Raw genomic sequence first — 18,544 nt, 5'->3', positions numbered from 1 at the left:
CTCCTCGATGGAGATGACGGTCTGGCCAGAGGGAGAAGGCAGACCATGCCCCAAGCCCTCTCATTCCTGTTGGACTAACAGGTAGCTCTCCATTGAATCTTTATTCTGAAGATGTTATGTTAATAGAAGAGAAAGATCCAGGTCAGGGAGATTCAGTAGTTTGCCCAAGGAGGTTCTTGAGTAGCAAAGCCAGAACTCAAACCCTGGTTTGAGTCCAAAATGCTCCAACATACTATCTTATTCCCAGGCCAAAAAAGCCCCACTATTTTCTCTTCGGCAGAAATTCTGTATATTCATAGTATATACAGAAATGCTCAGAGTTTACCTCTGTTTGAGAGGCCTGTTCACCAGCCACGCAGTGCCACTGCACATGGTTTTCTCCTGGCAGCAACCTCTGAGCAGGTGATCCCTGTCATCTCCATAGTGCAGCTGTATGGTTGCCACCACTTGTCACGTCCTTCCATGCTTCTTTCCATGGAGAGTTTGAAGCAGATAAACATGCCAGAAACAAGGAAGGTAGGATGAATGCATCCTAAGAGACAAATGAGCTTGTGTGGGCCACAAAACAGCTGGCAGTATCCTGAGCTTCACACGTGCTTGTGCCTGCCAGATTCCACTAAGGAATTTCTGTGTCTTGTGACCTGATTCCAGTTTTAGCTAATTTTACTGTTTAAAATTTTATTCTTCAAATCTGAGGAGCCATTGAGCAGCTGTCATCACTAAACAGTGGCCTTTGGAGGACAATTTGGTTGCTTTTCATTATGTTAGAATCAGGTATTATCTTAGTAAAAGACACTACACACAGGTGGTGTTGGAACACTGATCAAGGCAGTGGAGGCTGTGCTCACTTGGAAAATTATGTGGAGGAAAGAACACTTCTGTGCCTTACAAGCCAGTTCAGAGAAGAGTACCACTTTTTAGAAGAAATGACAGGTGATCTCTGCTTTTCACTGTCACAAAGTAGATTGAATATTTGGCAAATGCTAAGTGATACCATAAAACTTTTTTTTCAGGAAATGATTAGGAGTTCTTCATTTCAAAAATGGATCTGGAACAGTACACACATTGTTTTATAGTGTTAGTCACTGAGGGTGGCTGTGCCAGCCATACACATTCTGAGACAGTCTAATGAAAAGCTGCCTTGGGCAATAGTGTGATTGAGCTGCTGCTCAGCTTCAGTTACTCCATATCTGAGGACTCTCTTTAGAGCATTGCAACCTTCTGCAGTTGAAGACAACCAAAAGAAAGGGCATTTCTGCTATCTCCTGCTCCAGCATTTGGTACTTGGCTTTCTCCGTCTTGTTTTTCCAGTTATGATGTATTCTTATCACTTCATTCTGAACTAATAAGCCCAGTTACTTCATGTAAACATTCTGCATGACCTGTTTTCTGTGAGATTACTAGTGTTTTATTTTTTTAAAAAGCTCCCTAAAGTAGAGCAAACAAAAGTAAAAATAGACACATAAGATTACATCAACCAGAAAGCCTTTATATAAGAAGAGAGGGTAAGAGACAACCACAGAATGAAAAAATATTTGCAAACCATACATTTGACAAAACTAATGTCCAGAATTGTAAGGTACTCAATTCACTGATAGAAAAAAACATACAAACACTTAAATTAAAACTGGCAATAGACCTGAGTACTGTAGGTATTTCTCAAAAGAAAACATACAAATGGCGAATAGGTATGGGAAGTAGTGCTCAATTTTCATTAATCATCATTGGTAAAAACCACAATGAATGTTCTTTCAAACTAGATAGTATATTTGGTTGTAACAAAATGCAAATCAGCACTACCTTTCTCAAGTTTGAATGACTGTGATCACAAAGACAAACGATAGCAAGAACTGGCGGGGATATGGAAAAAAGGGTTCCATACTGTTGGTGGAAATGTAAGTTAGCACAACCATAGTTGAACTAAAATAGTATAGAAGTTCCTCAGAAAAAACTAAAATAGAACTATCACATGATCCCACAGTCTCATTACTGAGTATATATCCAAAGGAAATGAAGTTAGTATGCCAGAAAGGCATCTGCACTTCTGTGTTTAATGTAGCATTATTCATAGTAGCCAAGAAGTAGAAACAGGTGTCCAAAGACTGATGAATAGGTTATGAAAATTTGATACACACACAAAGGAATACCATCCAGCCATAAAAAGGATGAAATCCTGTCATTTGCAACAGCATGGATAGAACTGGATCTCAGTGTAGTAAGTAAAATAAATCAGGTGCAGGAAGAAAAGTACCACATGATCTCACTCATTTAAAAGCATCATTATGTAGAAGTTGAAAATAGCTGGGCATGGTGACATGCCTGTAATTCCAGCACTTGGGAGGCTGAGATAGGACGATCACTACGAGTTTGAGGCCAGCCTGAGCTACATAGTGAGTTTGAGGCCAGCCTGAACTACATGGTGAGACCCTGCCTCAAAAAATGAAAAAAAGAAAAGCTGAAAATAGAGCAGTGGTTACCAGAGCAAACTCTTTCCAGTAACAGAGCAGCTATTCCAGAGGTATCTCACAAATCCATGCCATTATCGTGATAGAGACATTGCTGATTACTTAGCACAAATCCTTAGCCTCTGTTGGGAGAACAGCCAAAACATTCATGACTTTTTGCTATTTGTTCATTTATTTTTTTTATGTCTTAAAATGTGATATGTCTAGCAATATCACAGATTTTAAAGAAAGTTGAATCTTTCTAAATATAAGCAACAGTGAATATTATAGATAGTAATTTTTTGTTAGAAAAGATTTAAAAGAAACAAAAAGTAATATAAACTGAAAAGTTAAGGTAGTAGAAATAGAATCCCCACAAAAAAACACTAATTAGAGTAAATGCAAATGGGCTAAATTCACCAATCAAAACATAAAGCTTGACATTATATATCTGAAAGTCTAGATATAGACTGTTAAGAACAACATTTAAAATTTAAGGACAACCAGGTGTGGTGGCTCACACCTGTAATTCCAGCACTTCAGGAGGTTGAAGCAGGAGGATTGCCATGAGTTTGAGGCAAGCCTAGGCTACATAGTGAGTTCAAGGTCAGCCTGAACTACATAGTGAGACTCTGTCTCAAAAAACAAAGTTATGGACATATACAAGTTTAAAATAAAAGTATGAAAAAGATACATCTGGTAAATGTCAGGGGAAAAATAAAGCTGTTACAGCTGTATTAGTATCATATAAAATAAAGACAGGAATTATTCACTTACCAGATAGTAACAAATGGTATATTTTAATACATATGCTTTTATTAAAAAATGCCTTCAAAATATTTTAAAGAAGTGAATAAAACTGAAAGCAAAAGCTGATAAATCTATTAACATACTCAGGTTTCAACTGTAAGCAGCAGAGATATAAAAGATTTGAGCATCACAGTTAACAAAGTTGACCTAAAAAATGTATACAGATTCTGTGTCTACTGATCAGAGAATACTGATCATTTTCCCACTTGACAAAGGTAGATTGTGTTCCTGAGTAAGATTCAGCAAACCTTTTCAGTGAAGGGGCAGATAATGAATATTGTATGTTTTGTGGATCAGGAGACAAAATCAAGTATGTTAATGTATATATTATATAAGAGGAGAAAACAAACCAAAAAAATTGATCAAATTAACTTTATAGATATTAAAATTTGAATTACATGTAATTTCATGAATGACAAAATACCATTCTGCTCTTGATTTTTTTCCCCCTCAATCCCTTAAAACCATTCTTAGCTTGTAGAATATATAAAAAATAGACGAGAGGCCAGAGTTGGCCTATCCCCAATCTTAACATAAGTAAAACCTCAGCAGATTTGCAATAGCAAGTATCATGATTGTAGACCCTGATCTCAGAACACAATGTGACTGGATTAGGAGTTCTTATCAAAAAAGAAACTTAAGAAACCTGTGCATGTTCGGAAACTTATAAATGGTTAAATAGCTCTTAGAAAAAATAATTGACATTTATAAAACACTAGCTATGAATGATCATAAAAACATATATAAAAAATTTTAAGATATGATTAAAGAGGTAATATGAAAGAAATGTGTAGCTTTTTTTTTTTTTTTTAGTTTTTGCAGCACTAGGGATTAAACCCAGGGTCTTGCACATGCCAGGCAAGTACTGTACCACTGAGCTACACCCCCAGCCCAGCCTTACTTACTTATATAGTAGTCTGCATTATCCGCAGGTACACAAGGATAGTATGATATTGGGAAATCCATAGAAGTAATTTAACAAAATAGAGTGAAAGGACAAAAATGCTCATTTGAATAGATGCAATAAATGTACATGTTCTTTCCCTTTCGTTTTGATCTAGAAACTATTGTTAGACTGCAAAGGAATATAATCAGAAATTAGAGCTTTACCACTTTGATGATTAACAGATATTAATGGAGAACCTGTTAATAATTGTAATAATTAAGGGACTGTGTAACTGGTTTAAAAAATGACCCTCAAGCCAGACATCCTAGGATCATTCTTGGTTCTGCCACTCGCCCCACTGTGTGACTAAGGATAAGGCACTTAGACCCTTTGCTGTGCCTTAGTTTTCTCTGTAAATGGCGAGATAATACTTCCACAGATGTTGTTATGGGTCTTTATGAGTTTACACAACATGAAGAGTAGTACTGATACTATTTTCATTTCAGTATCATTCAGTATGACAAAATACCATTCTGCTCTTGATTTTTTTCCCCCTCAATCCCTTAGAACCATTCTTAGCTTGTAGAATGTATAAAAAATAGACGAGAGGCCAAAACATTTCAGTCATTTTTATTATAGTTCATTTCAGTCATTTTTATTATAGTTTTTCAAACACCTTTTATATTGTTTTCTTTAGGTTATCATGATTAGCCAAAAGGCTAACTTAATGACTATGGGCTTTGATAAAAGTATTTTCCCTTTCAGATTATAAACTGACCCCTCTTCTTCCCATGTCTTGAAGGTGAGTGATTTCACATGGAGCCATGATGGAACTCAAGCACTTATTTCATATCGCAATGGGTTTGTCCTGGTTGGTTCTGTCAGTGGACAAAGACATTGGTCATCTGAGATCAACTTGGAAAGTCAAATCACATGTGGCATATGGACTCCTGATGACCAACAGGTAATGCCTCTGAATGAAAATGAGTAATATTAAAACCATGGGGACTAAGAAGAAAAAAGGGGGCAGGAGAGAGGAAGTTGGTCCAAAAACCTCTTAAAGAATCACAAAAGAGTGCTGGGGATGTAGCTTAGCACAAGTGGCTGCCTAGCAATTGCAAGGTCCTGAGTTCAATTCCCAGTACCCACTGAAAAAAGAATCACAAAAGAAACTGGACGGTGATGCACACCTATAATCTGAGCACTCTGGGAGGCTGAGGCAGGAGGATCACAAGTTCAAGCCCAGCCTACATAATTTAGCCACTTAGTGAGACCCTTTCTCACAAAAAGGGCTAGAAATGTAGCTCAGTGCAAAAGGTGCTGGGTTCGATGGCAGCACCAAACCAAACCAAACCAAAAATCAAAGGAAAAAAACAACAAAACTATCCAGATAAAACTTAAACATTAACATTTAACTTTTATAGTGTGTTCATATAAATTTGTTTTAAAATCACATGAATAGTCAATTGATAAATGGATAATGGGTATAACTAAGTAATTCACAAAGGAGGAAGGTCAACTAATTAGTAAACGTATAGTGGAAAACTTCATTCTCTGGGGAAAATATAAAATTAGCACAAGGAGGGTATACTTTTCAAATATTAGCAAAAAGTAAAATGATATAGATTATTTTGCTGAAAAACATTGAAAAGGGAGGCCTTCTTACTCATTGCTGGTAATGTGTATTAAGATCTTTGGGGAAATAACTTAGCAAAATATGCCAAAAGGCTTACAAATTGTCCACTTTCATAACATACGTTGGGGATTTATCTAAAAGAGACAGAAGTAAAGAGAAGATATGATCATTAAAGTATTATGTATGATAGTAAAATTTTTCAGTAGCCTTCGTGACTAAAAGAATGATTACATAAAGTAACATAACTACTTAAAAGAGAATACAATAACTCAATAAATTATACAGATTTTGATTATGACGATGATGTAGTAATTTGAAAGGGCTTTTTAGGGTATTAAATCAGAATACAAAATAGTACATTTGATATGTTGCCACATTATAAAACAATACCTCCACTGCATCAACCCAAAAAAGACCTATCCATATGGTAAAAACAATTGGAAAAAGTAAATCAAAATGCTGTAAATAGCCTGGCATGGTGATGCACGCCTGTAATCTCAGCACTTGGGAGGCTGAGGCAGGAGGATTGCTGTGAGTTCAAAGTCAGTCTGGGCTACAAAGTGAGTTCAAGGCCAGCCTGAACTGCATAGCCAGACTCTGTCTGAAAAAAAAGGTACAAATAGTTATTTTATGGTAATGAATTTCCAGTTCATTTTCTAAAATGTAGTTTCAAAATTTTCTTTATCATAGAATATATTGATAATTTTCAAAGTACAAGGATTGAATAGTTAAAATCTTTGTAAACATAAAATTTATTTTCCAAATATAACAGAATCCATAAGTTGCCAAAAATTTTCACCAGAGATATAAATGTTATACTGGTAAAAGAAAGCAATGTAGTATGGTACCATTAATTTTTTTTTTGAGCTTTTTTTTAACTGAATTTCTTTATTCACCATATTCATATTTTGTAGCAAAATTTTTTTCTAGAAAAAATATTTTTTATTTCTCAAACTTAGCAGTATTAGATTTATGAAAAGATATTTTCAACTTCATTTCTTCCCTTTTCCCCCTAGGCCTCTAAGCGTGTGTGTGGTGTGTGGTGTGTGTGTGTGTGTGTGGTGTGTGTGTGTGTGTGTGTGTGTGTAGGAAGCATTTAGATTTATTATGCGGTTTTACCCTGATATGAGTTTTATTAACCCTGGAGTCTCTTCCTCAAAGAGAAGCCCATGAAGTGACCTTTTGCAAGCCCCCTGATCTCTCCAGCATTGATTTCCTCCTCTGGGACAGGGGTATAATGTAAATTACTTCCTGCCTCATTCCCAGGGCTTTTGTAATCATCAAATGAGGGAACAGATCTGGAAGCACTTAAAAATATGTCAGCGGAAGTCTTGGCTTCGCATTTTCCCTCACCTAGAAGGATGGAGACTGTGCCATCTGTGAGGCTCACCTCTTCGTCCCTTAGTGAATTGTGTCAGCCAGTGTCCCCAACAAACTGCACACTTAGTGTGACTGGCATGAATCCCACTGGCAGTGGCACAGTGAGTGAGATGTAGCTCTTTTGGGGTGCTTATGGGTAGTGGAGGAGATAGGCCTGTCAGCATACCACTACTGTCACATGGAGGGGTAGACTGACCCTAAGCTAAGTTTGAGTGATGGTGTTTAGCATGAGCCAGGCGTGTGGCACCCAGCAGAGTATGGGATAACCACAGCACTACCTTGTGCACCACAGAGTGCTTTGGTGCCATTCTCATAAGTCTGAAGCAGCGCAGATAGGCTGGAGAGGAAATCAGGGCTGCAGCCATGACCTTGGAGCACTGAGGCATACTGACATGCCTAGGCTTGCTCTGTAGGCTACAGGTACCTGCAAGGACAGAGCCCCTGTGGCAGTGGTAGGATCTTGTAGCTCCCAGACTGTGTCTTGGTTACTACTTTAACTTCCCAGCAAGATTGGCCCCTAGCTGGATGCTCCATTGCCTTTCCAAAAAGGCTTACAAATAAAGAAGCATGAGAATCTGTGGGCAAATTTGGCATAAACATGTACATTGCATTCACGGGCAGTCCTGTTTCAGCTGGACATGGAAAAGTAAAATTCCTTCTCCATCTCTGCCACAGTTTCATGTCTTTTGCTTGATTTGAAGACTGTAAATGAAAAGTGTATGAATATGCGTAGAGTGCCAGTTTAATGTTTATAACCAGTAACCTGATTCTTAGGTTGGGAGTTTGACTGGGAGAGTCGGGTCCCCATCAGCTCTAAAAGTCCTCATCAAAGCAGGGCTGCAGGGGTGACTCTCTCCTTCTATTTGGAGAACATCCTATCCTCAAAGTAGAGTTATAATAATTTTGAAGAAAAGACCTGCCCCTTACATCTTGAGATATTTCAGATTTTAATGGGATTTTTAGGATACTTCCTATTAGCTTCTAAAAATACAGTATACACGGTTTTTTTACAAGTGAGTTTTTAAGTCTAACTGTTTCCCTGTTTTTATTTTGCAATGGTGGTTTATGTACCATTTTGGGAGGTGGGTTATAGACTGCTTTGAGTATAAGATCAAAATTCTGAGCCACTTCCTTGGAAAAATGCACACATATGCCCATGTCATACATAATTCTATATCTCGGTTTGCATACAATTTTGGGAATTCATTGGATTCTTTTCATGGACTTTCACCTTCAAATCCTGATTGAATAGTTTAGAGATGGTATTTTGGAATAAACCCCCTCAGCTTGCTATTAAAAATATATTAAAACATACAGAAAAGTTGAAAGAATGTGCCCTCCTTAAATTCAACAACTAGCATTCTGCCGTATTTGTGCCCCAGAAAGATGGCCATAATCAGGAAATCAAATAATAGTAAATGTGGAGATGCTGCAAGAAGAAATGAACCTTCTAGACTGTTGGTGGGGATGGATGGAAATCAGTATGGAGATTCCTCAGAAAACTAAAACTAGAAATTCGACTTGACCCAGCTAGTCGCCTTCTAGGTGTCTTCCCAAGACAGTTAAAAGACGTCATATTATAGAGATACATGCATACCCATATTTATACAGCACAGTTTGTAATAGCTAAGTCTTGAAAGTGGTGCATATGTCCATCAACAGATAAATGGATAAAGAAAACATGGTATTTACATACCATGAAGTACTACTGTGTCATAAAGAAGGTTAATGAGTCACTTACAGGAAAATGGATACACCTTGAGATGTTAAGTGAAATAAATCAAACACACAAGCTTAAATATTACATTGTTTCTCTTATATGAGAAATGCAAAGTAAAAGTAAAGAGCAGAGTAAAAGATTACAATGTGCCCTTCCTGCTTTAACTCAGATGGGGCTTGTTTTGTTGTTGGCACAAGTGCCATGGATTCTGCTTTCTGCACTGTGTACTCCCCTGCTGTAACAGGACACCCCTTCCTCTCAGCCCTTTTGTGAAGAAGTTTATTAGTAGCTACAAGAAGAAATTATTTTCGTCATATTTGGAAACATACTGTCTTAGTTACTTTTCCCTCGTTGCTGAGATGAAATACTGGGCACCCAAAGTTAAAGGGAAAACGTTTATTTAGCTCAGAGTTCGTGGAGTTTTCAGTCTATAATTGGCTGGCCCCAAGGTACCGGTTGGCACATGGCAGAGGAGCAACAATTATTCATGATGGAGGAAGACAGTAAAAGCAACAAACTAAGAGGGAGAGAGAGGACAAGCCTCTTTCTGTCTCTTTATGTTGTATTCAGGCTACCCACCCTTGGGCAGGTGTAGCATTCACACCCTCATCCTAGTACTGCACTTTGAATCGCACACTCTAGATTCAGCTACCTCTGAAAAAGCCCTCTGACCGCATGAGGCTTTAGGGAGATATCTAGACACAAACCATAACACATACGTATATTTTAAAGAATTATGTAGCATTTTGAAATAGGAAAGGATTTGAGAGCTCATATATTATATAGATTGTGGCTGACAGAGAAACCTAGCACCCAAAGAGTCAGAGTGAAGAACACTACTAGGTAGTTTAGGATGAGCCCATCTGCCGTCTGATCCGTGTTCTGTATTGTTTGCACAGAAAACAATGCTTTCCCAACAGGCTGGACTGTCCACACCAAACAGACTAAGTAGATTCGCATATCACTGGCCATCTTTCATTCAAAAGTACACGTTCACCCCCTGGAGCCTCTTGATAAGTGGCTGCCCTGGGCATTTGTACCTCCCTTCAAAGACCTGGTGTAGTGCTGCATTCCAGAACCATCTTTTTCTTCCTCATCCAAAGTATATTTTAATGTATTGTTAATAAATAGTGCTTCACCTGGTATAAAACTAAATGTCCCAAAGTTTACAAGATGAATAGGTCCCCTCTACTGTTCCCAAGCCAACTAGTCTTCTAGAAATGGTTGAGTTAAATACAGTTTTTATTAGTCCTGTGGTCAGACACACTCCCAAATCCTCATGGGGGTATGTTTTAGAAGGCTATGAGTTTTTTAAATGAGAGCCTTTAAGATTTGGGAGGAAATATTCTAATAGGCTTTAATGTTAAATCTGAAGCCTGAGGCAGATAGATTACCTTCTCTGAAAATCTTTAAACATAAGATAGTCTCTGATCTTCATGGGATAGTTCACAAATGGTCTTTTCCACAGTGAACAGATGAGATGACTTCAGAACTACATGTTTAGCCCAGATATATAGATTTAGAAGTGATTGTTATAGACAACTGTGAAATTTCATTTTAAAAAATAGAAAATTTTCTATCAAGTGAGCAGTTCTGTCATTTACACTTGCCTTGATTTCAGTAACTTTCTTTAGTTGGAAAAAATTCATACCTGGCCTTGAAGCACTTCTGATGGTCAGTGTTCTCAAACACAATGAGAAGTTCTTGATTTTAGGAGCATCTTTTCTCTTTCTGCAGAAAAGGAGGGACATCATGGCTGTCCTTTCAGTCCTCTGTCCTTAGTAGTGTTTCAGGAGTCTGCCACCAGTAGTACTGTTTCTAGTAGGAATTCTTCTTCAGTTTTTATCTGTTCTCCTAGCTTTCAATCAGAAAAGCAGCTGGACTTGGTGGCACATGCCTGTAATCCCAGCACTTGGAGAGGCTGAGGCAGGAGGATCACCTGGAATTCAAGGCCAACCTGAGCTACCTTGTGAGTTCAGGGCCAGCCTGAACTATATAGGGAGACCTTGCCTCAAAAAAACAAAACAAAACAAAACAAAACAAAACAAAACAAAAAATCAGAAAAGCAAACAGGAAAAAGCTGCCCCATTCAGGAGCCAGTTACAGTGCTAGTAGTTACACTTCACGATAAAAAAGGTGAATGTTTACAGGAGTGTGTGTTTTTGAAGTTGAAATTTCTCAGTATGGTTTCGTTTAGGAATTTAGATGAGTCTCATGTCCAGAGATAAAGGTACTGATGTCACTGCTTCCAGAGCAAAATCTTTGGAATGTTTTAAGATCCTCTCTTCATGCCCCTTTATGTTTGTGGCTTTGTTCATTTTAAACAGATAATAATTGATAATAATTGTGTTTATTGAAAAATAATTGAATCTAAAACAGCTTTAGATGTATTATATTGAAATGAAGAAATTATATGTGGATATCATAATTGTGTTGCTTTTAAAACTTGCAGAGTATATTTAAGGCTGGAAAGGCAATTAAATACAGAGGTAGCTACTGAACTGGTATGGTCTGACCCACATGTCTGTATATCACAGAAGAAACATTGTACCTTCCCTTACTTGAAGCTTACAAGCCACCAAAGGAAACAGGAAAGCATATGACAGAAATTTATATAAGCTATCATTGACAGTGATTGGCAGCCAGTTTTATAGGATTTGAGCATGGGTTTCTGGTTTAAAGAAGAAAGAAAACCAGGTGTGGAAGTGCACACCTATGGTCCTAACACTCTGGGAGACTGAGGCAGGAGGATCTCAAGTTTGTGTCCTTCCTAGACAATTCAGGGATTTAGCAAGAACCTGTCTTAAGATAAATTTTAAAAAGCTGAGGATGTAGCTTATTACAGAAAGACCTGGGTCCATTCTGTGGTACCAGAGATGGCAGGAGCAAAAGCCAAAAAAGACAAGAGTTACTATCCTTTGTAAGAAAACTCAGGCACCTGCCCTCAAGAAGCTTAGTTTACGGGGAGGCAGACATGCAAAACCAGAGCCAAGCTCAGAATGTATCAGGGACCATGGTTAGAGAGTGACTGATTCTGTGTGCTCAATTCCCAAAACCCTCACATGAGATCTCACAGCACCTGTTATATATACAGAGTATGCTGGACATTGGAATAAAATACAAGCCAGTCTTTGCTGGGTTTCATGTTGACTTGGACAGGCTTTGGGCATATTCCAGGACAGATGGCAAGTAGGCAGTTGGATTTGGTGAGTCTGGGGCACAGGGAGATGCTTGCAAGGGGCTTATCTGTGAATGGGGTCTATGAGAATGGCACATAAACGTGGTCTCCAAGAAGAAGGTCTAACCCTGAGTAGCAAGACAGTGAGAAGCCTGGAAAGGAAGGCATACCTGGAAAGGAACCACTGGAACCAACCTGTCTTGAGCACACTTGATACTCAACCAGGATTAAGGAGTGGAAGTAGCAGAAATCAATGCCTTTGCCATGTGTATATTCATTATCATGAGACTTTCTGTCTGGATGTCCTAAAGTCCTTCGTTTGTGTAAACTTTATCTCATTGGAAGTAGTTAGGCATGAATTTGTAATGGAGAGTTTTAAAACTCTGATTTTATGTTGTATCAGTGTTCTTTCACTATCTGTGACATATTTGTTCTAACACAGAGTAGCTTCCTCTGTCATAGCTGACAAGTAGACTATGAGTGCTGCTTTTCTCCTGTCTTAATAGTGGATTGTGTTCCCGTGGAACCTGTAGTTGGTATAGATTCCGAGTCGGGGACTTAGGGACTGGTTTTTTTGTCCTACTTTGATTTAGTGTGATGCTGAACGTTGAGAATTTATTAAATTGCCAGTCTTCTATTCAGGGATTATATGTCTGTTCTACAGTCTGGTCTCCGTTTGTTCTCCAAAATGGAAATACATATTACTCGATGCAGAAGCATGTCCTTCCTCCCATCACACTTTGCTAGATTTCACACATGATAAAGATAATGTGTTCAAAGCTCACATGGTTCTCATCTCAGTGTGGCTACTGTAGCAAAATACCAAGGATTGGTCTAAAACAACAGACTATGGTTTCTCACAGTTCTAGAGACTGAAAAGCTCAAGACCAGGGTGCTAACAATTCCGTTCCTGGTGAAGTTTCCCTTCCTGCTTGCAAGTGGCTTCCTTTTTGTTTTATCCTCACATGGCCTTTCCTCATGGTTGTACAGAGAGAAAGCATGCAAGCTCAGGTCTCTTGTCTGTCTTTCAAGGGCAGTGATCATCATGGAGCCCCCTCCCTCATGATATCTTTGAAACCTCATCATTTTCCAAAGGCCCCACCTCCAAATACAGCCAGTATATGCTTGGGGCAGGGTGAGGGTGTAACGTAAGTATTCAGTCCATAGCAGTCTATGTCCTCTAAAGCTTATAGGCTAACATGAGAATGAGACAGAAATTTTAAAATCACATGATAAAGTTAGGGGAACAGTAATAAAGGTACTGATGGGAAGACTCTAGGGTGATAAGAAAACCCACAACAGGGAAAACTTCCTGACCCCTTCACCTGGCAGGAAGATACTTAGCTACTTTCAGAGAACATGAAGGAAGAATATGAAAGGGGGAGAAGAAAAGCCTGCTCCATGTACATCACTCACAGCATTAATATCTCACTGGAATTCCCACACCTCTTTTTCTTTAAAGTGTGTAAATTGTGCGTCTCAGTTAAAATTATAAGACATATTCACTGCTTATAACTGTTCACCAAGCATGATAAACATCTGCCTCTTCAAGGACTGAATTCAAAGGTCTGAGCCACACTTCTAGATCCCTATCCTTTTGCCTGTGTTGTATGAGAGCTTTGTAGCTTTGCTATCATACAATTATTTTTTTCTGTTGACAGCCAAAATTACAACTTTTTCTCAAATGAATTTCACTGTGTTCCTAAGTAGCTTTGTCTGTTTTTCCTTTAAGTAGCATATGTTAATAAATTCATCACTGCCTCTGGTGTTAGTTTAATTTAATTTAATTAATTTATTGGTCCCAGGGACTGAACCCAAGGCTTTTGCACTGAGCTACATCCCCAGATCTTTTGTTTGGGGGCTTTTAGGGGGAGGGTTGGTTGGTTTGTTTTTGAGACAGGATCTCCCTAAGTTGCCAAGCTAAATTTGAACTTACTATCATTTTGCTTCAGCCTTTTAGAGTGCTAGGATTATAGATGTGCACCACCATGCCCCACTGCTTTAACCTTTTTAAATTGTTCATTCACTAAAATATAGATCATATATAAAGAAATATTTGGTGAGTGATTTATTCTAAAATAGCTCTGTAAATTCCATGAGCTTTTTACAACTTAAGTGAAATACGTCTTGTTTTGCAATTAATCTCTCAGCCATTCAGTATTTGTGTTCTAAAATTGCCTTTTATCATTTATTTAAATTCATTCATTTTGCACATATTTAGTGAGTACCTGTGTATACTCAGAAGTTCTGTCAGGTTCCAGGAATTCACCTATGCAGTTGACCCTTAAGGAGCTTAACGTCAAAATCTGAAGGGCAAAAAGAAACAAAGATAAAAACCTATAGACAAGTGTCTTGTATGTGAATTGTAGCCATTGTAGTCAGACAGCCCTGGCTTGACCGCTTCAGGGCTTTGTTAGTTCACTGGACTCCTTCTAAACTGTTGGTGTCTATGAAATAGAGAAAATTATTTGTATGGTTGCTACAAGATGTTGATGGATAGACAAATCCCATTAGACACATAAATACAGAATTCTTAATTTAGATGAAGAAACTTAAGGAACTATCATACAAAGAAGACAGTGCAGGTCCTGTTTCTTTGGTTCCCAAGTTCCTTTCTGAACATCCAGCTGGTAACACACTCACATTAAATGATGTGTCCAGCAGCTGTGAGGTGTCCCATGCTCTCCCTTGATAGAGGACTGACCCATGCAGTCTTCTGCCTTGAAGCTTCTCTAGTTCTGTTTGTGTCCCTGCCTGCACCACCCCAGCACATGCCTGTGCCTTAAAGTCAGGTAATGCAAAGAAGTTCCCATGATTGGCCCTTAGCACAGTCAGACATCAGACCCATCAGAGGTTCGTTCCTGTAATACTAATACCCGTTATTTTGGTAGTTAATGAGATAAAGCTTTTAGCATCATACGTTAGCACAAAGTAAGCATTCAGTGAATGTATAATCCCATTCATACATCATTACAATATAATTTTAAACTCATTAATTAGCACTTTCAGTATACATTAGAAATAAAACTACTTCAGGAGCATCTTATTTTCTAAATATGGTTGGATAACATGCTTACATTACCAAATATATTTTCTCTTTAGTCAAATATAAACATTTTCTTCTAGATTTAGGAAAATCACAGCAACAAATCTCTGCTGTTGTTTTTCAGAAAAGTAAAATGATGTTGTCTTTTTTTAATCTGTCTTCAACCAAAAAACTTAAAAAATACAAAAATGAAGCAGATTTTGCAGGTACAATTTGGAAGTGTCCATGCAACATAATATATTCATTATGTTGTCAGTTGCATACCAGTATTAGAAGTCTACACTGGGTGTGGTGGCACATACCTGTAATCCCAGCACTTGGGAAGCTGAGGCAGGAGAATCGCCATGAGTTTGAGGCCAGCCTGGGCTACATAGTGAACTCAGAACCAACCTAAAATACACAATGAGACTCTGTCTCAGAAAAAAAGTTTAAAAAGTCTAAAGCTCTTGGACTGATGGCTAAGCTTCTACTTAATGTTTTGTGTCACCTCTCAGTTACTTTTAACTGTCTTTTTATTTTTGTTTTTTTAGTTCTAAATATATTTGTCCTCCTAAAACAAATTGAGGCAGCAAGGCTTGCCAGAAACCATAGCACTTCCTCTCACTCAGTCAAGGGTCCTGGTCCTCGGTTGCAGGTGCTGTTTGGCACGGCTGACGGGCAGGTGATTGTCATGGACTGCCACGGCAGGATGCTGGCCCATGTCCTCCTGCACCAGTTCGACGGAATCCTCAGCATGTCCTGGAACTATCCTATCTTCCTGGTGGAAGACAGCAGCGAGAGTGACACAGACTCAGATGACTATTCCCCTCCCCAAGGTACCCAGCTCTCTGGACCCTCACTTACCTTGTCACTTAAAAGAAGGGAATATAAGAATATTAAAGAATGAGTCAATTTAGAGAAGGAAGGATGAGGATATTCATACCTATCCACTTCCTGGGAAGAGTTCTGGAACTAAAATGCAAGGCAAAACTAACTTAATCTCTGTTCTTGATGTGACTCTTCTTTGCTATCCCTTTTCACCACATCACTGGTGGAGCTGATTGTGCTTCATGGGCCTAGGTTTTCCTAGATATAAAATGAGACATATGGCTCTTCCTGTGTCCCTGTGGTATTGTGGGGCTTAGCTGCTTAGCAAGAATAAGGAGAGCTGACGAAAAATCCTGTGCTATTAATATTACTTAGTATGTGGTATAGCCAAGGCCCTAATGGTATTAAAGCCTTTAGCTTTAGTTGCATGAGAAAGGGATTAGTTTTGCCCATCAAAGGCTAGCACCTGGGACTGGTACTCCATGTCCTTCTCTGTCCTCTTGACTCAGGCAGAAGGTCTTCCTCTTGTCAGGGCAGAAAGTTCCGTCACCCCTGAAAAGTTTCATTATGGTGTTAGATCCTGTTGCTAGGAATCGTTTCAAACACCAGCCTCCTTAGCTTCCAGCAGTGTGTTTTATCTCTCAAATAAGAGGATCCCCCCCCCAAAAAAAAGAGCAGAGGGAAGCAACTGAAATCAAAGTGGCTTTTGTCAGGGCTTTACATTGGCCCTTCAACAGTATTTATTCCCTTGCACCCACCTCTTCGGTTTTGTCTTTTAGAAAGATGTGATGATATTTTATAAGGGATGTTATGATATTTTATAAGGGAATGGTTCCTTGATTGGAAGTGGTCACATTATTTTAGGCTCCTATCCTTTGTCAGCACAGCCATGCTTCTGCTGCTGTGTGCCCCTGAGTTGAAGGGCATGCACTCGACAGTTTGGGGCTTTCTTCATTGTCATGGGACATATCATCCTATGAAAAACTGATTCAGGGCTGGTGTCCTCAACCACCATCACTGTCTGTTTTCTCAGACATTTCCCTTCTTCATACATTTCCCTTTTCTCTCTTGGCACAGAGTGAGATGCTATATTATACTTTTTAATGACATTCACATGTGTGTAGACAAAGGTATGGTTCCCACAAGAAAAAAATTAAGATTGGCAGTAAAGAAAATTTCTAGTATCCATAAGTCAATTTGTGAGGTAACTGTCCTTTTCCTTAGTGAACAGTAGCCTTGAATGATCATATTTGATCATATTTCTACAACATCAATAATAAATTCAATATCTTTATAACATGGACTTAGCATACTTTTAAAACAAAACTCCTTGTAGTAAACTGAATCTGGATTTACTCACCCTTGTTTATTACCAGGAGAAACAAGGGCTAGCAACTGAGTTTACAGAGCAAGTCTAGAGTTGGTCAAAGACAGCAGTCAGTCATAATGCCCTTCCCAGAATAAGTGAAGTGCTTTAGATGACTGGTACTCACCTTTCAGTTGTAATGGTATTCTTGGTGGCCTAGAAAATTTGAGCAGAGAGGAAGGTACAGTGCATTATCTTAGTATAAAGCAAGAGTGGGATTCAGGTAGACCACCCTGGATGGTTGCTTGTGGTGAGCTGAGCATGGCTGCAACACCTACAGAAGCCTTCTAAAAGAGCCTTGACTTACCAGGTGTGTGGAGAGACTTTCACTTTCTCAACACATGGAAGAGCCTGTGCACAACCCATTGTGCATGAGTACTCCTTTGAAAGAGAGATTGTCTTTTGACATTGCCCATGCATTATGGAGGTAGCAGAGTGCTTTATGGTCTGCATCCAGCTTCAGCCTTCTGCCCAGATCTGATGTCTGTTATGGTAAAAACTTAGGTAAGAAGGAACTAATGGTGACTGCAGTGCTGCTTATTGCCTATAATATTCAATGAAAGTGTTTAGTATTGAAAGCAACTTTTTTCTGTGTGTTGGACCAGAATTAAGAAGACATTCTATCCCTCCTGCCATCCTTAGGTGTTGTATGACATCAGAATAATTGGTGTTTATATATTAGAAACTCTCAGTATGTTAACATATAAGTTATTAAAACTCTTCATACTATTCTCACCACCCCACACACAACTGCCTTTGTAGATACATATTGCATGTCCTGCTCCTTATGCTAGAGATTTGTGTTAGTGGTCCACTGGTGGCCTGTGTGACTCCCAAGTGATGAAGAGTGCTTAATTTGGTTACAACCCAATCCAGAATGGGATCTATATTCTCAGGCAGTTTTTAAGGTGTAATGCTAAAGTGTAGCATTGGGCACCTGGATTGGATTTTGTGCTGGTTGCCAGCTCTTTACTCTCTCCTTGTGTTTCCACAGATGGTCCTGCAGCGTATCCCATCCCAGTACAGAACATCAAGCCTCTGCTCACTGTCAGCTTCACCTCAGGAGATATCAGCTTAATGAACAACTATGATGACCTGTCTCCCACTGTCATCCGCTCAGGGCTGAAAGGTACAAGATGCTGCTATCCTCCAGCTCCACAGATCAGCCCTGTACAAGTTTGCCTTCTGGGCTGGTGTCAAACATCCAATACTTATTGATTCTTGTCCTCTGCAGTGACCTCTTTAGGCTTAATAGAGTCTGTCAATGAAGA

The 18,544-nt window shown here is 38.8% G+C and overlaps 1 protein-coding gene across 3 annotated transcripts in view; it reads left to right on the top strand.

The window, feature by feature from the left end:
• The window catches only part of Tulp4 (tubby like protein 4), a 186,359-nt gene that overhangs the window by 110,111 nt on the left and 57,704 nt on the right, over positions 1–18,544 (top strand). For 2 of the 3 annotated variants that reach the window (XM_005390523.2, XM_005390522.2), the window contains exons 3-5: positions 4,943–5,104; positions 15,735–15,915; positions 18,268–18,402. In XM_005390523.2, the coding sequence (XP_005390580.1) occupies positions 4,943–5,104; positions 15,735–15,915; positions 18,268–18,402 (478 nt within the window). Of the gene's footprint in view, positions 1–4,942; positions 5,105–15,734; positions 15,916–18,267; positions 18,403–18,544 lie in introns of those variants that run through there. The other variant, XM_005390525.1, reaches the window with a different exon arrangement.

Source organism: Chinchilla lanigera, unplaced genomic scaffold (assembly GCF_000276665.1).
Source record: "Chinchilla lanigera isolate Chin_1 unplaced genomic scaffold, ChiLan1.0 scaffold00038, whole genome shotgun sequence".
NCBI classification, from domain to species: Eukaryota; Metazoa; Chordata; class Mammalia; order Rodentia; family Chinchillidae; genus Chinchilla; species Chinchilla lanigera.
The sequence above is the reverse complement of the archived record's forward strand: the minus strand, read 5'-3'. Positions and strand labels throughout refer to the sequence as shown.